We start from the raw sequence: 27,081 nt of genomic DNA, 5'->3' as shown, positions 1-27,081 counted from the left end.
CAGCGGAGTGCGATGTGACATGGCGGCGCCCGACGCGAACACACGGCGAGACGCAAAGGACGAGGACCGGAGGTAACGGGGGGGGCGGGGCTGGGCTCGTGGGGCCTCACCGGGCCGCGCCGTCTGCCTGCTCTGCCCTGCTGCTTTGCTTTGCCCTGCTCTGCTCTCGGGGCGGGCTCGGGGTCACGGCACGGATCGAGCTCCGGGGTCGCTCCGTTGGACGAGAAGCTCCGGGTCCGGGTCGCTCCGTGTTTCCTCCCCGCCCGGCGCCGCGTTACCTGCAGCGCTGACACGAGGCGGCCCGTAACGCGGCGCTGTGCTGGGAGCGGGGCTGGATGGGGGAGAAGCCGGTGTGAGGCTGTAACTGTGCGTGAGGAGCCCCCGGTAACTCACGGCTCCTGGTAACAGCGCTATTGCTGAGCTCGGCTTCACCCCGCGCAGGGCAGCACCCCGCAGTGTGCGCTTCCCTATGGGCCGGGTGCTGTCAGCACAGGGGATGCGATGGGGAAGGGCCGACACCCGGACGGCGGTGTGAGCAGCACCGGGTTTGTTACCCCCGAGGAGCTGCGAGCACAGAGCTGGGGCTGGAGGATTTGAGGCTGCTCCCGCAGCTCGTTGGTTGGTGGAATCAGCAGCAGAAACGAAACTAGAAGCGTCCTGTGAGCAGTGCGATGTTCAGAGCAAAGCCGTGGCCTGGGGAGCTGCAATGGACCGACAGCAATGGATGGATGGCTCCGGGACCCAGAGCTTCCTGGTGATGTCATGAGGAGCAGGAGGAAATGCAGGAGGCATCGTGTGTGCTGTGTGTGTGCTGTGTGTGCTGTGTGTGTGTGTGGAGCTGGGGAATCCTGCTGCTGTGATTCATCCCCTCGGGCTGGTTAAAGATGACGACGGAAATGTTAAAAATACCCGAATGGAAGAGCTGTGCCGGAGGCGCATCGTCCCGTGGTGTCCTCTGACATTGGTTCCCCTTCCTTCCTCCTCCTGGGTCCTGCTGGGTGCAGGGAGCTGCCCTGTGCTGGGGGTTGGCTCCCCGTCCTGCTCTGAGGGGCAGAGCCTGCCTGGGTCACCACGTGCTGGCACTGCAGCCTGTGGGCATTGCCGTGTAGCCCTGTGGTTTTATGGGTGATTTCACACTGTTCTGTTGCTGGGATTCAAAGTGTGTGAGCTGGATGTGATGCTCTGTGTGCACCGGAGGAACAAGGCAGGGTCCTGGGGACGGCAGCTCTGCGTCCTCAGGGCTTACGTTGGTTGCTCAAGTTCTATCTGTCAACTGAGCTGATGTAAATGAGGCTGATAGTCACCAAACGAGGGAGGATGGCTGGAGGCTTAATTAGGTGCTTAATGTTTGTAAAACATCACCAACCACGCAGGGGCTCTGCAGGCACTCAGCATTAATTGCACGGGCGTTCTCTGGAATCTGATTGAACGCAGCCGGGCCAGATTCTGTTAGAAAGCAGCAAAAATGAATGAAAAAGCTTCACTGAAGCGCTGTAAGTCAGCCCCGAGCTCCCTGTGCTCTGTGCCTCTCTTCAGGAATTGCAGCATGACGAGGCACAGGTGGGTGAGGGTTAGTCCTGGAGCAAAGGGACTAAATGTGCAGTTCTGTTCTATGTGGCTTAATAAAAATACAAGTGGTAACGGTGGGGCTGAGGATTCCTGAACAGCTGTAAACATGCCGAGCTGCTCACTCACCGGCGGCTGCAGGGACAGGAATAAAGTGCGGTCATAGGATAATTATGGGCTGTGGCAGCTTAAATTGTGAGGGTCCTGACGGAGGAGGGTTGATGTAAGTGCATTAATTTTATCTGCTGGGTGATGGAGCTGCAGCTCCTGCTGGGTGGGGGCTGCACTGCAGGCAGAGAGAGGTTCATCCCCAAAAGTTGCTTCCTTTTCTTCCCCCCCACAAATGGTGAAGGTTTCTGACCCCTGGGGTCCATCCCTTGGCCCAGCTGACCCAGGAGCGTGGTGCTGCTGGGTCCATTCCTTTGCTGTTTGGGTTCTGTCGCTGTGCTCTGCTCAGGGCCGGATCCTTCTCCCCTTCCTTCAATTGCTGGAGGATGCAGCAGCTTCATCTGGGAGGTATCTCAAATCACGTGGAAAATATTGTGAACTGATCTGGACAGAGCGTTGTTTTCATGGTGCTTTTGCTGCAGAATTCAGGTGTGTTGGTGCCTCTGCAGGAAATGGTCGTTAACTTCAATAAAACGATGAGTGTGAAATTTGCCACACAAAGTAAATTGTGCAGAAATCAAAGAGGAGGTTCCAGCCCTGGCCTTAATTCGGGTCACAATGAGTCCGACAGATGTTGCCCGCAGGCTGTCAGCTGTGGGTCATCAGGAAGGCTCCTTCTGCTGCTGCTGTACATGAAATCAGCTGCACCTCAATCAGGCTGCTCCAATGATGATAAATGTCCTGGGCTGCCCCTGCAGGTTGTGCTGCCAGGCCCTGCCCTCGGTTGGCTGGGGGGGCTTTGCTGGTGGGTACGGGCTGATCCAGGATTCTTGCTCTGCTTCTCGCTGGGCGCTGGAGTTTCCCAGGCTGTGGATCCAGCCTGTTTTGTGAACGTGTAATTATCAGCTTAGGGTAATATGAGGAATGGCAGGAGCTCCTCACGTTGATGTTTAATCTCCCATACATTTGTGGAGCATTTGAATGCTCTGAATGAGATAATTTCTGTATACAGCATGAAAAAGACGATTGGAACTTGGTGTTGAAGCCTGCCTTGAACTCCAGACCATCTTTTTTAGGGTGAATCACGTGAGTGTCGTTGTCTTACCATGCAGCTGGGCTGTTTCCTGCATCCAGGCCTCCATGGCAGCCAGTGCTCCGGGTGGTCCTGGGCCTTCTGTGGGCTCTCACACGCACTGAGGCTCAGCCCTGCCATCAGCAGTGCTGCTGTTGGTATGAAGTGGGTTGACAGTGAGCTCTGCTAGCAAGGTGCATTACATAACCGTCTAATTAACGTTCAGGGCTCATCTGGCTGTTTACACTGAGTGCTGCGGGGGGCATTGGCTCCTTTCTGTGCTCCTGCTCTGCTGTGGCTTTTGGCCTTCCATGGCTGAGTTTGTCCTCAGGTATTGGGAGTGTTCTAAATGTCTGTGGATTTGCTTTTGATCACTCCCCCAAAAGACTCGGGGTCCCAAAGCAGCCCCTTCACTTGGTGAGTCCTTAGACTATCCCAGCAGGTACTTGTATGTATGTACAGACTTGAGATCTCCCTGGTTCTGGGTCATTCTGTGAGTAAATGTCTTCGTTCTCATTGCTGCATTGCAGCTGGGAGCAAACCCACTGCTTGCTCAGTGGGGGGTGCTGATGTGCAGAGCAATGTGATCGTGGAGAGCTGCTCTGCTCTGCTGCTGGTCTGGTCTCTGCAGCCATAGGGTTGGTGTGAGATTATCCTGCTCCCAAGGGGATTGTAACATGTCTTACATGACTCTGTTTTGTTCCTGGGGACCTGGTGTTGTGCTTCTCCTTCCATGTCAGATGCAGGGTAGGATATATATGTGTGTGTATATATATATATGTGTGTGTATATATATTCCCTTTACTTGGGCTCCTCAGTCACAAGGTGTGCAGCCTAACCTGGAAGAGTTCTGTGCCCTTAAAGGAGGGAAGGCTGCGCTGTGTCCAGTGGGGGACGCAGCAGCTAATTTTAAGCTCTAGACATCTGCCCGATGTAAACTGTATTGACATCACCCAACTTATTTTACCCGAGCAGCTGAGTAACATCTGACAGCTGAGAATCTCGTCTGGAATCCAACGGGAGCTGTGGGATGGAGGCACCATGTGCTATTAAGGAAAAGTCCCTGCTAGAATTGCTCACAGAAGCCAGCTGTGCTCTGTGGGTTTGGGCGTCCCGGAGGAGATGGGGGCTGGTAGGTTTTGAGGCTCTGGACACCTCGTAGGCAGAAGCTGGCCCAGTTAAAATGCCCGTTCCCTTAGATCTGGTGGTTTCAGGCAGTGACTGAGAGGTACTCGTGTTTTTGGCAGCGATTTCAGAGCATCCCTCAAATCCCATGTATTTTTTTTTTGTCAGTGTGTTGTAATGGAGGCAGGAGATGAAGCAGGGAGTTGTTCCTGAGCTGAGCAATTTTAAGGCTGCTGCCAGGTGCTTCCTGTGCAGGTCCTGATGGCTTGGGAAGGTGAGGTGTGCTGCAAGGCAGGTCTGCGTGTTCCTTGCTGCAGCAGGAGGGGGAAGCTGCAACCAGGGTGTGGGGGCTGCCAGTGCTGGGGAGGAGGCAGGAGCTGTTAGCAGCCATGGGATGGGATGGGGTGGGATGGGATGGGATGGCTGTGCCTCTCAGCTCTGCTGCCTGTGGTGTGAGCAGGGGAACCTTGGGGTGGCAGGATGGTGCTGCTGCAGCATCAGGAGCCTGTGGCTGCTGCCTGTGTGTGGCAGGTCTTCAGGATGGGGGAAGAATTAGAGGCTGAGACAAGTGTTAGGGAAGGGGAAGAAAGATGACTGGCTGGTATGGGGAGTTACAGCAGGCAGCCCCTCCTCTGAGCCATGGCTGCACGCACACAATGAAAGATGAGCTTCTTCCCCAGGTCCTGGGGTGACTCTTCCCTGTCTTCTGTGTTGGCTGCAGAGGACCCTGAGGAGGCTCTGCCCGCTGGGAACAAAGCTCCCATTCAGCCCTCGTCATATTTTTAGCAAAGCATGATTCTTCTTCAGCTACAAAAGTAGCAAGTGGGGAATGCAGCCTACATCAGTGCGAGATGCAGAATGATCTCATTCAGGCTGCAGCATCTGTTTGGATTGAAACAATTAGCAGTGATATCAGGAGATCTGCATTTCTTCTTGTTAGAGCAGAGTCCGTGGTAAACAAGAACTGTTTGCTCAGTGCTTTCTGCGTTAATGGAGCACAACTGGGGAGAGATGCTTCTGTTCTGTGTCTGGGACCTGAGGCCACAAGCCCCACGTTTCCAGCAGCTGCCTTTGTGCTTTGGAGGGGATTTTGGGTTTCCTCTCGTGATCTTTTCTCCATCATTAGGCTTTAAGCAGTGTGGGCAATAGGAATCCACGTGTATTTCCTTTCTGCCCTGTTAGCTGAGGCTCTGTGACCTGCTGGTGTGTGGATCTGCCTTATGCTAAAGGTTTAAAAGGGAAAGAGACCAAGAGAAGAGAAGTGAGTAACTGTTGTGTTCACGCCCTCACATCTCACAGTGCTGTGCTTTGTGCAGGTTGCTTTGCCGTGCATCTCCTTTCCTCCTTCCATTTCCCAGCAGTGTTGGCCATCAGGGTTCCAGCAGCAGGTCCCATTGCTGTGTCTGATGGCAGTGTGACGGGTGATGCTGCTGAGGGACACGGGGTGGGCTGTGCTGGGTGGGCTGCTGGAGCAGCTTGAGGTGAGTTCTCCATTAGCGCTGTGCATCATTTCTTCAGGCCGTACAACAAAAAGCTTCTGAGTGAGCTGCTGCCAGCCCTCATGGCAAAGGAGCCCTGGGCTGTGCTGGCAGTCAGTGCTGGGTGCACGTCAGCTTCTGGGAAGAGCGGGGCTGCTGAGTAAGCACCTTGTGGTGCAGCAATGGGAGCAGGGCCGGCTCCTGCCTCAGCCAGGTGAGATTGTGGTGCACGGGGTGATGCGGAACCCCTCACTATGAGCCCCACGCTGCACTGCTGCTCCTCCACCCTCCTTGTCTCATCCCGCTGTATGTCAACATGCCAACACAGTGTTCCATTTCCATTGCTTGACTTCAGCAGTTACGGTAGGGCTGTGTCTGCTCCACTGAGTGCAGCTGACAGCAGAACCTCAAGTATGTGCCATTTGCTTTCGTTTCTCACTGTGGCCCTGGGAGCAGCAGCACCCTGTGTCTATTGTCCTGCCAGCTGGCACAACTGTGGCTCTTCTGTGCAAACAACCCTTTGCATGAGGCAGTTGTGTGGGAGCAGCCAGTGGCAGGCTGGAATGAGGTTACAGACTTGTTAACTGGTTTCAACACATTTCCCTTTGTTCTCTGCCTGGTGGAGCTGCTCAGGCCCTGCTGTGGCTCTGACCCTGGGAGCAGTGCAGGCTGGCAGCTTCGTACCAATGGAGAACCTTGTGCAGAACAAAAGCTGCTCAGCTTTGGGATCCTCTGCACCAATGTTGTTCTGGATTTGTGTGGGAAAGTTGTGCATAAAAACCATGCGACTCCTCGCTCTCTGTCCCCACAGTTCTCTGCTCTGGCTCAGTTGTTTGTTGTTTCCTGGGGTGGGGTCTATTGGCCTTAGTTCAGAAGGTTTGGTTGTGCAGGTGCTTCCAGCAGTGGGCAGACGGTGTCTGTGGGCTCAGGAGTGTGATGCAGGTATTGATGCTGTGTCTTAGCAAGGGCAGCGCTTCTGTGGAGCTGGCTGGGGAGAAGCAAGTGAATGTCATCAATGAATACATCCAAACTAAATTCAACTTAATGGAACTGTGCTGCAAGTTCCCTCTTGGGCTGCTTATATAAAATGAAGGTAGATGAGAGGAGGTGGGGAAGGCTTTCATTTCCATTAGGAGAAACTTTGCTTTCAAGAGTTTAAAGGATGCAGCTTTAAACCATATGTTGTGTGTTTTTAATGTCCTAAATTGTCTCTGCAAACGCTCGCTCTTGAGTGTGAGGACTATTTCTGGACCTGTTGCCAAGGCAGTGCCACGCAAGCCTTGAGGAGAAGCACCCGTATTTCTCCTTGATTTTGTTCTTTTGAGCATAGAACTCGTTCTCAGCCCCCTTTCTCAGATGTGTGGGGCTGCTTCTGAAAGACAGCACGCAGTTTCTTGACTTCATTGGCTGCTGAGGCTGAGCAGCACTGGGGGAGCAGGCTGTTGGTAGCCACGTACAACTGAGGTGCTCAGCTCCACAGACAGCTGTATCTGAGGCAGAACGCTGCTCACGTGTGTGTTTGAGCTCTTCTGTGTTCAGCCAAGATGATCATTTCCATGTTGGTGACCCTCTTTGGGTGCTGAACTGAGAGCCGGGCTGACACTGTGCTCTTTCCACATGAGCAATAAACAGAGTCAGTGCTACAGCAGCACTGCAGGCGATACTGGGATTGCTTGGGGATCCCAAGCTTGATTGTGGTCAGACTGTGTTCTCACACTCCTCCCTGTGTTTCTCTTCCTTCAGAGAAGCAGAGTCTTTCAAGGAACAAGGAAATGCGTACTATGCCAAGAAAGATTACAACGAAGCATACAACTATTACACGAAAGCCATAGGTGAGAGCAGCTGGTGGTAATGACGGTCTTTGTGAATACAGTGTCTAAAAATCAAACTGGTTATTGATCTTTACAAACCCTGCTGGTGTATTTTAACAGCACGTATTGGAGGAGAACTTTCTGCTGGTTTAATTACTTAGCAGAATTTCCCTGGATTGGTTATGCAAGTCAGTGTTAACGTGGGTGACGTGCAGCAGTTCTTTATTTCTCTTCTTGCTAAAAAATCTCTTGGATAGAAACCAATCCAGTTTTCCATGTGATGGGGGGTCAGCAGTGCTGTCAGCCTAAACGCTGCAGGCTTCTGTTCTGTGGGACTTAAAGCCTGTGTGTCATGTGAGAAGCAGTGATTTGATGGCTTCTGTTCTGAACCATCTTGCATCTTCCTGAGTTGTTTGGGTGAAATCATAAATTGGGAAGGAATGTGGTGGGGTTTCTTGAATCCCACAATGTCTCTGAGTGTGTTCTACAGGTTTGTAGCCGCTTACATCACACTAACAGCAAGTGCTCTTCCATTTCCTCCAGATACCTGTCCTAACAATGCCAGTTATTATGGTAACAGAGCTGCCACCCTCATGATGCTGGGGAGATTCCGAGAAGCACTTGGAGATGCTCAGCAGTCTGTCAGATTGGATGACAGCTTTGTAAGGGTATGTGGAAATCATCTTATTTCCTATGTGTGTCTGAATGCTTGTCTGCTCCTGCAGCTCCCTTTTAATGGTCTCCTCAGGGCCATCTACGGGAAGGGAAGTGCCATCTCTCCCTCGGGAATGCCATGGCTGCCAGCCGCTGCTTTCAGCGTGTTTTAGAACTGGATCATAAGAACACTCAGGCACAGCAAGAGGTAAGAAACTGAAACGCTCCCCATGGATGGGGCTGTTGGAGGGAATGGATTGAACTGGTTAGTAATGTCTGTGCACCCCAATGTAATGGGAAGTAATGAGGTGGTGATGAAGTCTCCTTGTCTGTTACTCAGTAGATCAATTAGTTGCATAGTTATTTGTGTGTGATTGTCACAAAGCATGGAGGCTAAGCTGGTCTTACACCAGCACTCCAGGGGAGAATGATGGTAAGGGAGCACGGCATTGACTGATGCAGCGTGTAGAAAGCTGCAACTTCTTTGGTGTATCACTTACAAGTGTGCATTTTCCTGGGCTACCAGTGAGATCTCTTGACTTCAAACTGATTTTAATGCTGGCAAAAACTGACCTAGTCCGTATTGTTGTTCTGTGGGCTGCAGCAGTTTTTGCTCTTATGATTGTAAGAAACTCTTACTGTGTGCTCCTGTCTTTAGCTAAAGAATGCCAGTACGGTGCTGGAGTATGAAAAGATAGCAGAAGTGGATTTCGAGAAGCGAGATTTCAGGAAGGTAAGGTGACCTTGATTGCTTCCTGCTGTATCACTTCTGCTGCCTCGTTTCACTGGGAAGACTTGCATGAAATGTGATCTTTGTTTCTGGAGTGCTGTTCTTGCTCCTTTCTCACCCAGAAGCCTTTGGCTTCTCAGTCTGAAGCACAGTGCTTCCCACAGCAGGCAATCGTGATGTCACGGGCCGGGAAAGCAGATGAACCTTGGTGGAACAATCACCCTGTTCTCCTGCAGATGTCCCTACCAGAGAGGCAGAGATGGCAAAGGACCCATTAGATCACCCTGCCCACTGCAGTCAGACCAGTCTAAGATCAGTCCCTGCTCTGTACTTTTTTTTGTGTTCTGTCCAGTCCAAACTGTCTCAGTCTATTGAATCTCTGTCCCTCCCACACTCCTTTATAACGCAGGAAACAGAGGCTGAATTGTCTTCCTTGGCCTTTTCTTTGGGGCCTGCAGTTTCAGTGGAGTTAAAGGGTTTGAACTTCTACAGGTGTTCCTTGGGTTTTCTGTCCGGTGCTGTGTCATGCTAACATTACATTAACCTTTGAACGTAAAGTTAGAACAAAGCAAAGAAACAAACACCACCGTGAATTGCTCTTAATGAAACATGGATCCAGCAGAAGCAGAACCTGCACGCTTCCCTCCCTGTTCAAATGCAGACAGGGCACCTCATGTGTGGTAACAATGCAGGTTTTCAAACTAAGCCTTTGAATGTTTGCTTTTCTCACACTAGGTTGTATTTTGCATGGATCGTGCTCTGGAATTTGCTCCTGCTTGTCACAGATTCAAAATCCTCAAGGCCGAATGTTTAGCATTGCTGGGTCGTTACCCAGAAGCACAGTCTGTAGCAAGGTGAGCATCTTTAAGGGCTTGAAATTGGGTGCCATGGATCTGATGAATCACCTGAATATCTCAGCAGAAGAGGAATGGTTGTGTTGATGAAGGGAAAGCTGCTGGAGGGTAACTCACAAATCTGTGTGTTTATCACAGTGACATCTTACGAATGGACTCAACAAACGCAGACGCTCTGTATGTCCGTGGTCTCTGCCTTTATTATGAAGACTGTATTGAGAAGGCAGTGCAGTTCTTTGTCCAGGCACTCAGAATGGCTCCTGACCACGAGAAAGCATGTTTAGCCTGCCGTGTAAGTTGTGGGGACTGGGGCTGGGACTACGAAATTACCAGGGTTTTCTTCTTGAAACAGAACACTGGTTCTGCTGAAGTAGTTCCTTGTCTGCCCCTTAAGTCTGTGACTTCTGTATCCTGTAATGGTGTCTGAAAGCAAATTAGAATGCTTCTGGTTGGCCTGCCCAGTAAAATTAGGTGTTGGTACCCCCAAACCACTCACCTGGTGTCCTTATCCAAGGTGTGTTGTCTTTCAGAATGCCAAAGCACTTAAAGCAAAGAAGGAAGATGGGAATAAAGCATTTAAAGAAGGAAACTACAAACTAGCTTATGAACTGTACACAGAAGCACTAGGAATAGATCCTAATAACATAAAAACAAATGCCAAACTCTACTGCAACCGAGGGACGGTTAATTCAAAGGTAAGAAGTGGTTGTTGTGCAGGGGATTTTTTTTTATCTCAGGTCTTATTCCTCAGCATGTAGTTGGTAAGTGGCAGATCGTTTATTGTGGAAAGCAAATGCTTCTCCTGGGGCAGCTGGAGCCATCCAGCGCTGTCAGCAAGATTTCCAGCTTTTGTGCTTGCACAATAATTGGGTCTGTTCGGAGCAGCTGAAGAAATGGACTCCTAAAGAAACAAAACTCAAATGCTTGGGCTGCCTGGAGTGGGAGGGGGAGAAGGAATGTAGTGTGGCCTTATCTTAATCAGTGTAAAGGCATCCTTATTTGTTTCCTTCCTTGGAATGAGGAGATTGTGCTTTCATTTGCTTAAAGTCATAACACTATTTAATGGGTTTTGGGTTGTTTTTTTCCCCCTCTGATTGGGATTCACTTCTGTCTGACGTTGTAGCTTAGGAAACTTGAAGAAGCAATAGATGACTGCACGAATGCAGTAAAACTGGATGAGACGTATATTAAGGCGTACTTGAGGAGAGCACAGTGGTAAGTAGGCATTTATGAATGGGCAGGTTTGTAGATGGGAACCTCCTCCCCACAGCAATGAGTGACGGGGTGACAAATCTGAAGCAGAACTAAATTAAAGGCGGTGCCTTCAGAGGCCCATAAAACCTCTTCTGTGTGGTGCTGAGGAGATGGGAAAGCGTGTGGTCTGTCCTGCCTGCCTGCATCTGGGGCTGCCTGTCTGTTGTTGTGTTTAGGCAAGGTTTGTTCTGGAGATTTCTAAATCGCAGTAAGTTGTCAGTGTGTGAGCGGGGCTGAAATGCCAGCAGGCAGGAGCACCCCCTTGGAGGTGCCAAGGTTGTCACTCCTTATCAGGGCTGTCAGCGTGCAGCTCTGCACCAGCTCCCTTGCAATGTTGCTGTTAATTCCTGCTGCTGGATAAATAATTATAGGGCCTTTAAAGTAGGAGATGTGTTACCAAGTGAGATGGCAGCCTCAGCATAGAGCCCAGAGAAGTTCCTGTGCCAGGTTCCCACAGCCTTCAGCAGCTGTTACCCTTTGCAGACGCTTCTGATGCAAACGCTGTTTCTCCAGCCCAGTGCATGTGTTCCCCTTAATTCACACCTACCCAGAAAGCTTCTGCCTGAGCCCCTTTTTTTGGTGCTTTCTGTGAAATACAGCTTGGCAATCATTGTTCCCACAGTTACATGGACACAGAGCAATATGAAGATGCTGTAAGAGACTATGAAAAAGTTTATCAGACAGAAAAAACAAAAGGTAAAGGTGTCTGTTCTGTGCATGCTTCCTCAAAATAAGGCAGATGTTTTTGTTGCTGAATGTGTTTATCACCCTGAATAGTCATTGTGCTTTTTTAGTACCCCGACATGAAATGGAGCAGCCTTAGTCTTTGTGGCTCCCTGTCTAACAAATACTGGTTCAGTAGCGTTGAGATGTTCACCTACATTTGGAAACAGCTTTAAGTGTATAGATAGATTTTGATTAGCTGCCTGATTGTAAATGCACATGGGTTGGCTGCTTGTGGCACTCCATGACTGCAGTTCAGGTCGCCTCAACTCTTGGCCTGTCAGTGTCTGTTAAAGCAGAGGGTTGTGTGTGATGCACTAAGGCTGCTTTCCTTTGGCATCGCACGTCTTTGCAGAACACAAACAACTTCTAAAGAATGCACAGATGGAACTGAAAAAAAGCAAACGGAAAGACTACTACAAAATCCTCGGGGTCGACAAAAATGCCTCTGAAGATGAGATCAAGAAGGCCTACAGGAAAAGAGCACTGATGCATCACCCAGGTATCCAGATGTTTTTAGAGCATGTCTTGCTGCTTTGATTCTCCTGCCCCATGTGCAGCCACCCACAACCATCACTCAGAGCTGGGAATAAATGGGAGAGGGAAGGTGTGCACAAATGTGACCCCAGGGCATCTAAAATGCCTTCTGTGGTGGCTGGGGATGATGCATGCAGCTTTCTGTTCACAATAGAAACATCAAGTTTCTTTCCTGCCTGGTTTCATATTGTTAGACCGACACAGTGGGGCGAGTGCAGAAGTACAGAAAGAAGAGGAGAAGAAGTTTAAGGAGGTTGGTGAAGCCTTTACCATCTTGTCAGATCCCAAGAAGAAGGCTCGCTATGACAGCGGACAGGATCTAGAAGAAGATGGGCTGAACATGGGAGGTAAGTAGTTCTTATGGTATCCTCCCCTTTGTAATAACCCCATGAGCTGACTTTGTTTGGTCTGTGGGAGTACTTGAATGGCAGATACTGTAGAAAGCTGCAGATAATCAGGGCTGCGTGGTGGATGTTGTCCTTGACGGAGCTGTTGGACAGTGGGTGCCACTCTGTGGAAGCTTCTGTCTTTCACAGGGTGCGTGAATGTATCACCCAAATTCTGTGGGCCCCAAAATGCTGCTTGTCCAAAACACCTCAGTTGTTTCTGTGAGTTAAGCTCAGATGGATGTTGCTTTTACCTGTTTTCTGCCACTGATGTGTCCTGTGTTGTACTGCAGCACAGTATCGTGGTGTTCTGTGCTGCTCTATTACAGTGGACAAAACGAGCTATTTGTTCATAGCTTTTTGTGAAACGCTTTATGGGCCCTCAATTAAGAGACAGTTTCTAAACTGAAAGCTGTAACTGTTTCACTTCATCTTACAACTTCCTTTTCTTTCCTATAGACTTCGATGCAAATAATATATTTAAGGCCTTCTTTGGTGGGCCGGGAGGCTTCAGTTTTGAAGGTAGGTGGAGATGTCGTGCTCTTGGCTTTGGAAGCAGTAGGTGCACAGATTGCTTCACCCAGCAGCAGAGGTTGCCCAGCTTTGCTGTGCTGATGGAGAGGAGCCGTGCTGCTGCTGCTGGAGTCCCTTCAAACCTCAGGTGTGGTCAGGCCTCATGCAGCACTGCACGAGCCCTCAGCACTTACCGAGTGTTGGTGTGCCCTATGAGGAGCTGTGTGTTCGTTAATGGTTTTGTTGAGTGTATTTTGGGAAGTCTTGCATGGCTCTTGTACCATCTGTTCATCCTTGTCAGCTTGCCTGCAGAGCCTCCCTTGCCCATACTGTCAGTGGTCCACTCTTAAATGCTGGGATTCAGCTGCTGGAAATGCGTGGACAAGATCTCTCCTACTTGCCCAGATGGCTTTATTTGAGTGACCTGCTGGCTTGGCAGGGAGCTGTTTACCCACTCTTTGAACTAACATCTTTCATTTTCTTTTTCAGCTTCTGGGCCTGGGAATTTCTTTTTCCAGTTTGGCTAAAACACCCAAACCTGCTCTGCTGCTTTTAGCCTTCAACACGGACATACTTAGACTCCTTCCTCCATCATGTCTCATTGTACTTAGAGCAGTTTCATTTCTCTCAGTTGGAGACCTCAGTTTGTGTGCGTTTGTGTGTGAAGAGGAAACCAGCTCGGGGAAGGGAAGGCTTGTGGATTTTGTTTTACTGTTAACTTTATTAAAAAAGAAAATAATAAAGCTTTGAATCTGTTGGTCCCTCCATGCTGGCCCGTGCTTTCAGGCTGCTCCTCAGCTGAGAGGATTTCCCGGAGTCCTCCTGGAATTCTGCCACGTTCTGTTCTGGCTGCACAGCGTGGCAGCATCTCTCAGCTTTGCAGGAGCTTCTCCATTATCGTAACCCTCTGAAAACGTTGCCAGCGTTCCCTCAGATCTCAGTCGATCGCATCCCGCCGCTCTTTGTCTCCTTCCTTTGCCGTGGCTCTCCCAGAACGGTGCCCTTGGACTCGGTCGGGAAGGTGTGAGCAGAGAGTTGCGTGGCAGAGAAATGGATTTCAAAGAGCAGCTGATGTGGGAGCTCCCCGTGGCGCAGCTGAAGCTGAAGGGCTTCGTGTTCCGCTCCAGGATTCGCCCTCTTGAAGAGGATGCAGGATTTGCTCTGGGTTTATTTTTCGGCTTAATCCACCCACCCGAACAGCGAATACCTCCTGTGCTGGGAACTGGAATCTGCTGGGTTTGAGATCGTCGTGTTAGACTTTGTGTTATGATGCGTAGCGCGGATGAACCCTTCTTAGCTCTGAAGAGATGCAAAGTGACGCTCGGGTTGTTGCTGAAGTGGTTCCTGTGTGTGCAGCTGCACGTTCCCTTCGTGTTTACAAGGACTGACCCACACGATACAGCAGTCGAGCGGCTGTCAGGTAGAATGAAGCAAACAGTCCAAAGAAGCGAGGAAAGGCCGAGTCCCACCTGAGCTGGCAGCCTGTCCCTTCTCTTGCACAGTGGTCTCAGCTGGGTGCTGCAGTGCAGAGCTGGCAGCCCGGAGCTGTGTGCAGCTGCAGCAGCTCGAGTTGAACGTGGCTTTTGTTTCGGTGGTGCTGCTCTGTTGTTCAGTGTAGCTGCAGTGAGATGTGCTGGGGGAGGGCTCTGCTTGCACAGCTCTTCCTGTTCTCTTGGGAAGCAGAGGGTCTGTTCCATCAGGTGCTTTGCTGAGTCCTCGGGTGCTGGGCCGGACCCAACAGTGCTGTGCCTGGCAGGGGGCTCAGCAGTGCAGTGTGTGAGCTGCTGCTGTGCAGGGCTGAGCTTGTATGTATGAGCAAATGGGTGTTTGTGCACATCCAGGCAAGTCCTTTTCCTGGAGAAACCTGGCACTTCTGTACAATACCTGCCTCGACTCTTACTGCAGGAGCAACAATTGCAGTCATTGCTCTGTGCAATTCAATTCCTGCAGATGCTGACATCTTTGTCTTCCTTCCCCTTGGGGCTGTGCATGTCTGAGCTGCAGGGCTGTGTGTGCTCAGACCCCCCGGCCCTCTGCCACCACACAGGGATGTGCACTGCATTCATTGCTGCATTCATTGCTGCGTTCATTGTGGTGGTGTTGGCATTTCTGCCTCCCTGCTGTGTCCTTTCCTGGCTGGGATGGAACCGTTCCCCAGAGAGCAGAAACAACCGAGAGAACTGAGAGTGAGGGGGTTTGTGCAGCAGGTGTTTGTGGAACTGTTTGTGAAAGCAGGACTGAAAATAGTGAAGTGTTACAGCAGTGAGTTACAGCACCTCTCTGATGCTGCTGTGCGGATGGAGCTGAGGCTTTGTTTGTGGTCTTGGAAGCTGGCTGTAAAGCTGGATCCCATGTGCTGTTGGCTTCTGACTGTTCTGTCAATACTTGCATTAACACAGACTGGGTGGTTTGGGGACAGAACAGCTGGGGATGTTGTGAGTCCCCGGGGCAGCAGCAGCCGAGCTGTGCTGGGAACAAGCAGGAGAGCCCTGACCTCACGTGGGGGCTGCGCTCACCAGGCAGTGAAGTGGCCCAAAGCATTTGTTCTGTGCGGGGCTTTGCCAGCCCTTCCAATTCACTTCCTTAGTTTAATGGCTGAAGATGTTCACTTGAACATCTGTTCACTCTTGAAGTGGGTGGGCTTCGTCCCCTTTAAACGAAACCTTGTATCCTCCCTGTAGGGAACAGGATGGCAGTGGGCGGCCCTGCTCGAGTTCCTGCTGTAGTGCTGAGGTCTGTGTGTTCCATGGCAGCAGTGCAGCCCAGCTGTGTGAGGGAACCTCCCTGCTCCCAGAGCTGCAGCCTGGAGCATCCCAATGGATGCTGCTTCCCAGGAGCAGCGCCTGTGTCAGCACAGATGGATGCGATGCATCACTGCCCCTCCTGCAGCCGGGGATGGGGCTGGGGGTCTCCCATTGCAGTGCTGGGCAGGTTGTGCCTCTGCTGGGCTGAGCTCTGGGGGCACTGAGGCACAAAGCTGAGCTATGGAGAGCTGCACAGCATGGGGGGCAGTGCCTGGGTTTGTGATTCAGCTGCAGCTCAAACACAGCCGACCTGGTGTGGGTTGCTCTGCCTTCGTCCCTGCTTCCATATACAAATTCCTGCTGCAAAAGAGAAAAGCATGGGAAGCAAAGCTGGGGGGACAGCAGTGTGAGCACCTTCATTGCATGCTTTGTTGTAAAGGTGGTTCGGAGCGGCAGAGACAAAAGCGGAGCCTGATGTGAAGCCGACTTGGAGGGGGCCCCAATTGATCCCAGTCCCAATTCTGAATGTTCACCTCGGTGTCAAAACCTCCCCCGAGGGGGGAAGGAATCCTGCATGGAGCCACCCACCCCCTGCTTTGCCAAACCTCTCCAGGGCGGCTTCACAGCAGCAAGAGCTGCCCCTGCTCCGACCTTCACCTTTCTAGGATGTGAACGGTAACAATGTGAATGTTTGTTGTTTACTTCATTAGGCGTCGTTCATAACGCTGTGTTTCTATGAAGAATATCACAGACGGAAGCGAGAGCCGTATGCAACTGGTTTACTTTATTATAAACTGTATATGATGTACAAACTAATAAAAAGGTCGCTGCGGACGGCGTCACTGTTGTTCTTGGTGCTCCCGGGAGCGCTGCTGTGAGTTTGATGGGGCAACTGCTGAGGGTTTGCACTGAGAGCTGCATTGGTTTGCACTGGGACGGCTGAGCTGCACTTACAGCAGCTGTTGTGTGTTCAGCCGGGGGAAGCAAAGGATGGGATGCGGGTAAGGGGATTTTGGTGTTAAATGGGGATTTATTGCCACCCTTAAAGCCACCATCACAGCGGGCGCTGCTTCCCCTCACTGCTGAACTCGCTCCCCCCACAGCTCTCCTTGCTGCTGAGTGCTCCCTTACAGACACCAACCCGACACACACGCGTGGAACGCAGTGAGTATTTACATTTATTAACACTGGGTTAAGCGCAGCCACAGCACGAGTTTGGGCTGCTGTCCTGACCGGATTCTGTTAGTTGAGATCTGTTATTTAGTAGTGACCGCAGATCTGCCGCCTGCTGAACCATCCCAGAGCACAAACATCAGCCCTAAGGAAGCAGACAGCCCGACCAACACAGTGCTCCTGCACTGACTTCTTTCCAGCCCACGACCGGGGATGGAGCAGACGTGAGTTACGCAGTTATGATACCTCCCTTTACTTCCTATATTACAGTGTTACTTCCATCCTACGTTCAGTGCATTAGCTAAAGCGAGTAAAATCTTGCTTGAAGTACAGTCCTATACTTCAGACACGATTTTAGTTTCTATGAAATAAGGTGGAAAAGATGCGAGTTCATCTCTTCCGTTCCCCGCCAAGGCAGGATTGCTCCCTACAGAACAGTGGTGCTGGCAGTGTTGGATGCAGCCCGTCCTGAGCTGCAGGAGCCGAATGCGGCTCCTCGAAGCTGTTTCCTTTGCTGTGATTTTCTCCCCATGTCTGCAGGATTTGGCTCACTGACATGGCCCAGCTCTGCGCCCACCAGCACAGCCCTTCCCTGCGCTGACAGCTCTGCACACAAACAGCTCGTTGGGCCTCAGAGCAGTTCTGTACAGGCTCTGTTCTGCCACTGCTCAATTGTGAAGTGCGGATCTAACGATTGTGGTTCATAGGGAACTTATAAAAGACAACAGGAGATCCTCCCCTGAGGAAGAAAACAAGCAGGGCCCCACGAGAGCTGGTTCTCCCCAAACTCTCCCGTCAGAAATACTCAGCGTTGCTTTGGTTGCTGAGGGTTGACCTGGCAGCTCTCCTGGAGCTGCTTGTTTTCTTCCCAAGGCCAATAACTGTTTCCCCAGAGCCGTTTCAGTCTGAGGTTGGCGGAAGGGCTTGCTTAGTAAGGGCAGAATTATTTCTCTTACGGTTTTAAAGGTTACCGAGTTACTTTCCTTTTACAACCCAGCGGGGGCGGTGCCCACCTTAGATGATGGTGCAGGAACTGAACGCAGAGCCCCGTTTGTTGGTGCTCTGTGTAGGCACGAGTTTCCCCTTTCCGTAGTAACCCGAGAAAATGGCCCTGACATCGATCTTTTTGGCCAGGACGAGCATCCACATCCCATTCCCAAAATACTGCAGTTTCCCTCCTCCAATTTCCCCCACTTCTTCCCCTTTGTTCCCCGCCTTCTCCAGTTTCACAAACTCCAGCAGATCCAGCCCGGTCTGAACGGCTTCCACTCCACTGGCACAGCCCAGAGTGATGTGAGCTCGGCTGCCCTTCGGGAGGCTGTCGGTCGCCTGGACCTTATCAGCATCCCCCGGCCACAGCAGCAGCTGCTGATCGTTCAGCTCCACGCGAGCACCGACGGTTTTGGTTGTGACAAACAGGCCAGAAATGGACAAAGTGAAGCCTTTGCCGTAGGAAGCCCTCACAGCCTGCAGAGAGAGGGGGGCAATCAGAGCGGAGCTGAGGGGGTGTCTTTGTTGCTGCAGGAGGGTCCCACTTTGCTGTGTAGGTAAGTACTTCTGTGAGCTGACAGGGTGAGGTGTGGGCTGTCTCTGTTAGATGGGAGCCCTGCAGTTTCCCTCCCAGCTGTGAGCAAAGCTTCCCCCTGAGCCCCCTCCAACTACATGGCCAGGAAAGGACCCCGGATGGGAGGATGTGGAAGCGGAGCTGCAGCACTCACCTCCTGCTGTGCGTAATCCTCAGCCCCCGCTGCCTTCCCAAAGTCGGTGTATTTGGTGGTGCAGTGTAAGACCCCGGGCGGCCTCTTCACAAAGTAGCTGGTGAGATCTATTTTCAGTTTGGGATCTTCAGAAGTGACTGCGAACACAGAAGAACGTTGTTATGACAATAGGATCCCTTAAGCAGCACCTCAGCTTAAGCCCCATCTCAGCTCTCTTCACCCACTTGTCCTTTGTGCTTCATCTCCCTACAGCTGGAAAGGAAGAGATGGATATAAAACCCCTCCTTCCACCTGGGATGTGGATGCAGCTGAAACACACGCAGCAGCTTCAGTGCAGCACTGCAGAAACCCCACGGCAGTGAGGTGAGCTGAGGGGGGGCTGCATCTGATCCTCAGCAGCCACCAGGTGACACTGCTGCCCCCCCACCCCCCAAGGAAAGTTTCCATTCATTTTCAGTTACAAAAAGCAGCTTCAGCAACTGCACAAACAGCGACTGGGGGCTCTGAGCTGCTCTCCTTACTGCCATCCCTGACTAAAACCATCACCTTAGAGCTGACCGAATCTGCTCAGTTGCATCAAAAGTAAGAACCGTGTGGGCTGTTTCTATACGTACAGAATTTGCTCTCCTTTTTGAAGGCTTTGAGACTTCCCAGCTCATCCAGGAACAGCTGCCCGGCCTTCCTCAGCGTCTCGGAGCTTCTTTTGCTCAGAAACCACCCAAAATACATGGGCAGGAATTCCTTCTCCAAACTGGGCTTCATCTTCTTCAGGTCCTCCGCCGTCAGTTTCCACTGGTTCTTATCCTTAAGCTGGGAGCAATCCATCCTCCACTGGGTTTTGGGCTCCGCAAAGATGACTTTGTAGCGGTATTTGTCAGCAATGTCAAAGATTTGCTCCAGCCGTTCCCTTTCGTGGTGGGTGTCATCCAAAACGATAACGCTGACGTCTCGTTTGCAATAGTCAACTAAATCCTCGTCCACTTTGCAATACTCTTCGGGGACGGCGCTTCTCACGGCGGGGCTGATTTTGTAGCTCTCGGCCGCGATGACTTTGCAGCCGTCCCTGTAGCGCTCCTGAATCGCCTGAGCCAGCGTGGACTTCCCGCTGCCGGGGAGGCCCCGCAGGATGAAGAAGGTTCTGGACTCCTTCAGCGTGGCGATGGTTTCCTCGTCGTCCAGGAAGGGGAATCGCAGACTTTCGGGCTTTTCTTTGGCCGACTGGGCGGACATTTTTCGGAATATTTTGGGTAGGAACGGGTGGCTTTTCTTGGAGAAACCTCTGTTCTGAAATGAGGGAAGGAAACGCTGCGTTGGAGGCTCCGGGAGCTGCCGAACCCTCGGGGGGGAACAGACGGACGGGGGGAACCCGGACCGACGGGGCAACAACGCGCCCCGAGCAGCCCCCACCCCCCTGAACAGAAACGGCGCCGTGACGGCGCGAGGAGCCGAACCGAGCCCGGGGCGCCGAACAACGCCGCGAGCTGGAGGCGGCGGCCCCGGTAAGTCGCGCTGCTCGGAGCTCCGGGAACGGAGCGACACGTGGCCTCAGAACCCCCCGGGCTCCTCCGGACACGGAGCGGCTCAAATCGCTTCCGGCAAAAACGGCCGCAACGGAACGTGAAAGTGAAAGAGCCGCGGGGCGGAGCAGGAGCTTCTCCATCCTGCGCTGCCGGGGGCGGACGCGGAACCGTCACCGCTCCCAAAGCGGCCCCGCTTAGAAGGGACGGCGCGACGCTCCCGGTCCCCGTTCGCCGTGGGGTTGGGGCTGGTGGGGCTGGGGCTCCCATCGCTGTCAGTCCGCTCCGGGGCCGCTCGGGCCGTGGGTGCGGGGCTCGGCTGTGCCCGGGGTTGTTCTGCGGGCGGCAGCTGCGGGCGGGCGGCACTGAGCCGCTTTTCAAAGGCGCAAACAAAAGAACAATAATAGAAAACACCCCCAGGCCCCCATTGTTCGGCAGCCAACGCCGGGATAAAGCGCCCCTTTATGCCCGGAGCCGCGATGGGACAATGGCAGCACAGAGCGGAGCGAGGCTCCAACAATCCGCGATTGAGCCGCGCTCGGTGCCACAAAGCCCCGCTGTCCCCGCAGCTCCGCGCTCCGACGGAGCCCGACCGAGGAACGAGCAGCGAACGGCAGCGCTGCTCGGAGCCCCCCCCGCCCCGCGCTCCGTCCCAGCGCCGCGTCCCGTCCCGCACCGTCCCGGGGTGCCCGTCCCGCACTTACCATGGTGAGGGCAGCGGCTCCGGGGCGGCCGCCGGTGCGGAGCGGGACTGCGGCTGTGGGGCGGGCGGCACCGCGGCCCCTTTCATAGCATCGCCCCCCCCCGACCCCCCTCTCCCGGGACCGCCCGTGGCCGCGCCTGCGTGGGGCGGGCGGTGCCGGTGGGTGCCCGGCGCGGGGTTCGCTCCTTGTGCCCCGGGGTGCGGCGGAGCAGCGGCAGGAAGGGAGGGGGAGCAGCTCGTGTGTGACAGCGGAGCGTAAACCGGCTTTATTCTAACCGCTCAGGTTATCAGACTAATCCTATTCGTCGGCTCCCGTTTCTTCTTCCCCCTCTTCCTTTCTTTCGCTCTTCTCCTCCTCCTCCTCCTCCTCCTCCTCTTTCAGTTTGCTCTCCTCCTCTTCACCCTCTTCTTTTCCATCTCCTTCACTGAGCTCTTCTCCCTCGTTTTCTGGTTCCTTTTCGTTCTCTGCATCCTCTTTTTCCCCCCCTTGGTTCTCTGAGCTCTGCTCCTTTTCCCGTCCCTCAGAACTGTCGTATTTTGCGTTTTCACCGCCGAAATCCTGATCTGCGGGGGAAGAAAAGAAACCAGAGAGTAAGTTGGAGCACCGAGCGAGCAGAGGGGCACGAGGAGAGGAAGAGGAAGAGGAAGAGGAAGAGGAAGAGGAAGAGGAAGAGGAAGAGGAAGAGGAAGGCTTTTCCTTCCACCACCGCTACGTTACGCTCCGTGAGTTCAGGGCTGGAGCCCGTGGTGGTGCTGCCACCTCCCGCACAGCTCCGCTCCCATCCCGGGAGCACGGCGGAGTTACCTTGGAGGTCTTCATCCTCCGCTTCTCTTTCTCTCAGGTCTTCGACGAAGCTTCTGCTCATGTCATCCAGGGCCTGAAAAGTGATGTGGCTTCTCAGTAAAGGCCCCACGCTCACGGCTCCACGCGCACATTGCTCCCGTGTCCCTCTGAGCTCTGCTGTCCCTGCTTGCTCCCTTCCTGCCTTCACACTGCACCAGTCCCAGCTGCCAACAGCTGTACCCAACCCTGCAGGTTTCTCTCTCCCTCCCTGCTGTTTCCTTCAGGCAGGACAACAGGCCGGCTCAGCTTTGAGCCCCCACAGCAGCTCAGTGCTGGTGCTGTGCCCGTTTGCAGGACGTCACCCAGCAGGTCGGGCTCCTTCCAGCTCTGCCCCCCTCACCATGAGCCACTTACAGCAATGATGGCCTCCTGAGCTGCATCGCTGTGGAGGAGCTTTGCCTTCTCAAGGGCCTTTTCAAAGTTTGTAATTGCAGAGCAATAATCCTTTAACTTCTCTGTAACAAATGGAAGAGAAAGAGAACAACTGTTAAGCAAGAGAGTCTCCTGCCAGAGGCCTTAACCCGAACAGCTCTGGGAGCTCTCATTCAGGTGCCAAACAGGCAGCTCCCATCAGAGATGCGCGGTGCCACCCGAACCTTGTGCCTGTGCCAGCAGCACGCGGGCGTGGAGCTGCCACTCCGCATCCCCCTCCTCCAGCGCTGACTGCAGGGATTTCTCTCCGTAGTTTTGAGCTTCTTCAGCATTTCCCAGCTCCAGGTAACAGCGGCCGACCTCGTGGAACAGCCACGTCTTCTCCAGGCTGGATTTTGCCAGTGGGATTTTCTCCTCCCAGCTTCAAGCAGAGAGTAAGAAAGACAGATTTTACCAGATCTCCCCCACGTGTAGTTATCATTTCAGTCACTGAATCTATAAGCAGAGAGCTCCAGTTGCTGGTATGAAGACATTCACAGCTTCCTGCTATCAGAACAACCCAAAAAGAGCATTAAATCCAACCCCCAACTCGTCCCTTCCTGTTACTTTACGTACGCGTCGATGGCTTGCTGGAATTTGCCGGTCCTGGCATAAACTCTGCCGATGTTGTCGAGGGCTCTGGACACGACGTCGGGGAGATTGCTGTGTAGGAAGGGAACAGCTTCAGTGGCTGAAACAGCCGTATTGCTGACAGCCTGATCTTCAACCCCGTGTGCATCCTGTAGTGCTCAGCACAACACACAGGGTTGAGATGCAGGGCTAAAGGACCAGTGTTGGGCTGGCGTTGTTTGCTACGCCGGTCCTTAATGGCCACCAGAGGGCGGATGCTGCTCGGCAATGGTACCTTCCTCTGCACCTTTTCTCCCCCATCAGAATTTCTCAGCACTTACTTCTTCCTGGCAATCTCCAGATCCATTTTGTGGCTTTTCAGGGCTGCCTCCATCTGCCCCATCTCAAACTGAGCGTTCCCAATGCAGCTGTGGAGGTTCCCAATCAGCTCCTCCTTGTTGGGAACTTCATCCTCTGACCATCCTTGTATTGTTTTCAGCACACGCTCTGCTTTCTTGCAGCTCTCTTCAGGGCATTCTCCAGTCAGCACTAAGGACAAAGAGGGAAATTCAGTGTTGCTGTGCAGGCACGGTGATATGGGGAGGTAAGGCCAGCAGTCATGTAAGGCTCAGAGAAAGCCTGGGAAGGGTTTGAGCTCCTCACTCTCCTCAGGCATATCCTACAATCCTTCACCCAGCCTACAACCTACTCCCGACCTGCTGCTGTGCATTAATACTTGTGCTGTTTCTGTAGTTCTGGTCTGCATTTGCTACAGCAAATAATTACAATCACCAGTCACTGCTTTCTTACTGTTTCCAGCCAGGACACGCACACATATCGATGTCCTCCATATTCTTCACAATGTATCTGGCCACCTCGGCTGGTTTGGGTTTCTTCTCTCGGATCCATCTCTGCTGCATGAGCTTGCGCTCCCTCACACGGGCATAGATGGGCTTCTGCTGCTGCCAGAACTCAGCGCGCCTGTCCAGGTAGGCAATGCCACCCTGAACCACGTCCTCCACTTTGATCCCCTGCTTTGTGAAGCTCTTCATCAACTCTGAAATCAGGAGGGCAGAATAGGAGAGCATCAATGTATACAATGGATGAAGCTTCAGTTCACTGGGCTACTTGTGAGCAATTTAAACTGAAAATGATGGAGGAAACCTTCGTCCTTGAGCAGCTTTTCCAGGTAGGCCTTGTCAGGATAGAGCTCTCCCAGAAGCTGCCGCTCTGTTTTCTGACTCCTTGCAGGTTCCTTTTTCTTTGTGGACTTTTGATCCTTGCTCAGTTTGATCTGGAGTTTCTCTTCTGCTTTTTTGCTCTACAGCAAGAAAAATAGTAAAGTAAATGTGGTGGGATTGCTGGGGAACACTGGAATGATCAGCAAGGCCTGGCTTCCACAACTGCTGACCTCTGTGTAGGTCAAGGTCCTTTAAGTAGAAGCAAGAATCAGTGTCTCACAAAGAGCTTTTAGGCTCCTGTGTGCAAATGATTTTCACTGCAAACTACCCATAATTCCAGCTGAGGGAAAGAAAGGAGCATTCACTGCACTGCCTTCAAAGGGAAACGTGGGGTGGCAGCTCAGAGGAACAAAGTGTTGCTTCAGTGGACACCCCGAAATGAAGCAATTGAGAAAGTGGCCATTATCAGACAAGTGAACGTCAAACAGCAGGTGAGACCAAAGTAAACACTGTGGGTAAGTGTATCCTGCTCTCACCTCGGCGCTGTTACTCATTAGCCTTTGATGGGTGGTGAGCAGTACCCAATAGGAACACTGGTCAGGCTGTGAGAGGACTTTCAGATGGGGTTTTGTTTCCCATCTGTTGCTCTTCCCTGCCCTTCTGCCTTCTCCTGTCTGCTTTGTGTGGCTTAAGCCCCAGCTGCACCAAAGGCAGGTGCACTAAAATCCTCAGACTGGATTCATTTGTTTCACATGCCCAGGATGCGCTTCCCTGAAGCAGCCATATCCCCCCCCCCACCCTGCTGCAGAAACCGCTGATCCTCTGTGCCTGTTCCAGAACATAACAGTGTAATAACAACTTTAATTAGCTTCCAAATCGAGAGCTCTTCACACTGTACCTCCGCCTGCCGGCTTACAAAGCAGAGACCCTCTGTGTTCTTCAGTTTAACTGAGGATGGAGCTGCAAATACAGAGAAAACACTTGTTACTGCTCTAGAAATGCAGTAGAGGAGCTACTAAACATTTAGAACACCTCGTGGTTTTTATGCTGTTTGTTTGTATATGGTCCAGATGCTTGAAGGCATTTAAAGCATTCAGCTCAGCACGTCAAGCATGACAGGTGTTTCCACAGAGAGCTGCGAGGGCGTCTTGGTGTTTGCACTGAGCTGAGAAAGCAGCAGGAACAGAGGAAAGCAACAGATCTGGAAAATTGCTCTATCATCTGCCTTAAAATGCCTGTCACATATGGAGGAGCTGCAGGCTTTCACACAGCTGGGACGTGAAGCCAATCTGCACTGCTGGAGGTGGGCTGCAATTCCAACAGCGATTTCAAGGCAAGGCAGCTGCGTTATCTGTGTGATCGAGGCCTGTGTGGGGCGTGCAGGCCGGGCGTGTTCTGGCTCCATGATGGGACAGGATCCACCTGAGCAGTTTGTGACTGTCCCAGCAGGTTTTGCAGCAGCTTTGCCAGCTGTGCACAGGTTCTTTCACGTGATAAGCCACTCACCCACAGAGCCAGCCCCAGCTGAGTGTGTGTGTGTGCCTGCATTGCCTGCATGTGAGAGCACTGCTAAGAGAAAAAATGAGGGAAAAGTTTTCCATTTGCTTTGAACCCCAGCAGGTCCTTGGCCTGTCCTGTCTCTTGCAGGACTCAGTTCTCTGATTTACGCCAGAAATTATGAAAGCAACGCTCCATTGCAATAGTCAACAGTTTCACTGCTCTTGTGCAATGGAAATTGGAGGAAAATCAGGATCTCAGGGAGGCCGCTCTCAGGTGGGCAGATTTCACTCTAAGCTTTTTAACGCTGGGATAAGGATCTCAAAATGGATTTTGTCACCATCAGGGCTGTAAGGAGGAGTGCTGCTGTGTTCTGCATTATTTATGACGTTTCTATGGTGACTTTAGAAGTGTAAGTGCTGGGGTCATAATTCACTCCTGTAATTATCAGTTATCAGACACTGCAGGTGAACAGGCATCCAGGCAAAAAGAAAAGAAGAAGAAAGAGAGGATGGGACGTGGGCTTTGTGGTGCTTCTTGGTTTCAAATAAGAATGGCTGCAGAGCTCATGAATCCAGAAGCAAAGGAACCCTGCTGTTACTTGGTACTTAGGAAGCACGTTGAGTTCACAGCCATCAGCTGTTATTATGATTATGATTATTGTTATTATTATTATTATTAATAGCAGCTGGTGACAGAGCACATGAACAGGCTCAGCCTGCAGGCACCGTGACGGGAGCTCCTTACTTCCAATGCAGTTGATAATGGCCTCGTGGGATTTCTGGATGCCCAGCCTGAACTTCTGCAGCTCCGGTCGCAGTTCGGAGCCTCGATGATAGAACACCAGAGCGAACTCAAAGTCCCCCATGGTGTACAGCGCCTCGGCCTTTTGGTACAGGCCCTGGAATGACATTTCAAGGGGGAAAATACAACAAAGTGCTTCAGAGCCTCCAACAGTGCTCTGCTCATACCCACAGACAGCAGCGCTGTGCTGCCCCCAGCCCCACAGCCCTGCAGCTCTGCTCTATTTGCTCTATTATTTCCTCTATTTGTTTTATTTGCTCTATTATTTGCCCTATTTGTTCTATTTTGCTCTACTTGCTCTATATTTGCTCTATATTTGCTCTATTTACCTCCGAGAACGCCTTGTCGCCCTGCAGCGCCGCCTCCACGTCCCTCATCGCGCTCTGTATGTCCCCGAGCTTCAGGTGACACCGTGACCGTCCCACCAGGCCGTGCTTGTCCCCGGCTCGAAGCTTCAGCGCCTGCAGGGCCGGGATCGCACAACGGGCACAGACCGGGCTGACGGATGAGGCCCAACCCCCCCATCCTCGCCTCGCCCCCCCCCCCGTGCCCTCACGTTGTTGAAGCAGCTCAGGGCCTTGCCGTACTCGCCCCGCCTATAGAGCAGCCCGGCCTCGGTCATGAAGCCCGGGAAGGTTCCGACGGGCGGCACGTTCTCCGCCATGTTGGCACCGACGCCGTCGTTTGGCAACGGCTGCCGGGCAACGGCGCCACTTCCGGGACCGAGCCAAGCCCCGCCCACAAAGTGACGTCACCGAGGTCCTGGGGGTGGAGGGTCCTGGAAGGGAAAAGGAGCGGGATGGGCCGGGGGGCGGCGTGTGTACCGGTAATATTAGCGTGTACCGGTAATATCAGTGTGTACCGGTAATATCAGTGTGTACCGGGACTATCAGTGCGCACGGTGCTGTGTGTGCACGGGCCTTGCTCCGTGGCTTCATCCCGGCCCTGGATGAGGCCCATGGGATGAACGCGATGAACGTTTGGCGCCGTCCGTTCCTCTCACTGATTCAGTGGCTCCGGTTCCGTCTGTCCCGGCGGTTCCGTCGGTCCCGGTTCGGTTCTGCTCAGTCCGTCCCGTCCCTCAGCCCCGGTTCGATCCACCCGCTGC

At 52.6% G+C, this 27,081-nt stretch overlaps 3 protein-coding genes and 1 long non-coding RNA gene across 4 annotated transcripts; 2 read left to right on the top strand and 2 right to left on the bottom strand.

Annotated features, from left to right (window-relative positions):
- The first annotated feature begins 19 nt into the window (after positions 1 to 19).
- On the top strand, positions 20 to 13,576 carry DNAJC7 (DnaJ heat shock protein family (Hsp40) member C7). The gene is made up of 14 exons (XM_032449362.1): positions 20 to 72; positions 6,970 to 7,181; positions 7,704 to 7,828; positions 7,909 to 8,022; positions 8,473 to 8,547; positions 9,280 to 9,398; positions 9,537 to 9,690; positions 9,929 to 10,093; positions 10,522 to 10,613; positions 11,275 to 11,348; positions 11,731 to 11,877; positions 12,107 to 12,259; positions 12,758 to 12,820; positions 13,301 to 13,576. Exons 1-14 carry the CDS (start codon positions 20 to 22, stop codon positions 13,336 to 13,338), a joined length of 1,584 nt encoding a protein of 527 aa, XP_032305253.1. The 3' UTR covers positions 13,339 to 13,576.
- Positions 13,577 to 16,322: 2,746 nt separating this feature from the next.
- On the bottom strand, positions 16,323 to 20,795 carry CNP (2',3'-cyclic nucleotide 3' phosphodiesterase). Its single transcript, XM_015885647.2, has 4 exons — positions 20,668 to 20,795; positions 19,061 to 19,730; positions 18,447 to 18,583; positions 16,323 to 18,195 (listed from the first exon to the last, which is right to left on the bottom strand). Exons 1-4 carry the CDS (start codon positions 20,668 to 20,670, stop codon positions 17,743 to 17,745), a joined length of 1,263 nt encoding a protein of 420 aa, XP_015741133.1. The 5' UTR covers positions 20,671 to 20,795; the 3' UTR covers positions 16,323 to 17,742.
- Positions 20,796 to 20,905: 110 nt separating this feature from the next.
- On the bottom strand, positions 20,906 to 26,732 carry TTC25 (tetratricopeptide repeat domain 25). Its single transcript, XM_015885642.2, has 12 exons — positions 26,530 to 26,732; positions 26,303 to 26,434; positions 25,917 to 26,070; positions 24,571 to 24,632; positions 23,656 to 23,812; positions 23,324 to 23,548; positions 22,833 to 23,040; positions 22,498 to 22,584; positions 22,107 to 22,303; positions 21,865 to 21,965; positions 21,472 to 21,544; positions 20,906 to 21,230 (listed from the first exon to the last, which is right to left on the bottom strand). Exons 1-12 carry the CDS (start codon positions 26,635 to 26,637, stop codon positions 20,965 to 20,967), a joined length of 1,770 nt encoding a protein of 589 aa, XP_015741128.1. The 5' UTR covers positions 26,638 to 26,732; the 3' UTR covers positions 20,906 to 20,964.
- Positions 22,999 to 25,908, top strand: LOC107325132. The gene is made up of 3 exons (XR_004305414.1): positions 22,999 to 23,095; positions 23,311 to 24,163; positions 24,743 to 25,908. It is a non-coding gene; the product is annotated as an uncharacterized LOC107325132 (long non-coding RNA).
- Positions 26,733 to 27,081: the final 349 nt, after the last annotated feature.

Source organism: Coturnix japonica, chromosome 27, assembly GCF_001577835.2.
Source record: "Coturnix japonica isolate 7356 chromosome 27, Coturnix japonica 2.1, whole genome shotgun sequence".
NCBI lineage: Eukaryota > Metazoa > Chordata > Aves > Galliformes > Phasianidae > Coturnix > Coturnix japonica.
This window is presented reverse-complemented; position numbering and strand designations above follow the sequence as displayed.

Excerpts from the sequence above, each read along its gene's own strand:
- DNAJC7 (XM_032449362.1), top strand. The coding sequence starts at position 20 with ATGGCGGCGCCCGACGCGAACACACGGCGAGACGCAAAGGACGAGGAC. Across the intron at positions 8,023-8,472 it reads ACACTCAGGCACAGCAAGAG|CTAAAGAATGCCAGTACGGT; the intron begins GTAAGAAACTGA and ends TCCTGTCTTTAG. Across the intron at positions 9,399-9,536 it reads GAAGCACAGTCTGTAGCAAG|TGACATCTTACGAATGGACT; the intron begins GTGAGCATCTTT and ends TGTTTATCACAG.
- CNP (XM_015885647.2), bottom strand. Across the intron at positions 18,584-19,060 it reads CAAAAAGGAGAGCAAATTCT|TCACTTCTGAAGATCCCAAA; the intron begins GTACGTATAGAA and ends CTGTGTTCGCAG. Across the intron at positions 18,196-18,446 it reads AGGATTACGCACAGCAGGAG|GCTGTGAGGGCTTCCTACGG; the intron begins GTGAGTGCTGCA and ends CTCTCTCTGCAG.
- TTC25 (XM_015885642.2), bottom strand. The coding sequence starts at position 26,637 with ATGGCGGAGAACGTGCCGCCCGTCGGAACCTTCCCGGGCTTCATGACC. Across the intron at positions 24,633-25,916 it reads CATTATCAACTGCATTGGAA|CTCCATCCTCAGTTAAACTG; the intron begins GTAAGGAGCTCC and ends CTGTATTTGCAG. Across the intron at positions 23,549-23,655 it reads AAAGCTGCTCAAGGACGAAG|AGTTGATGAAGAGCTTCACA; the intron begins GTTTCCTCCATC and ends TCCTGATTTCAG.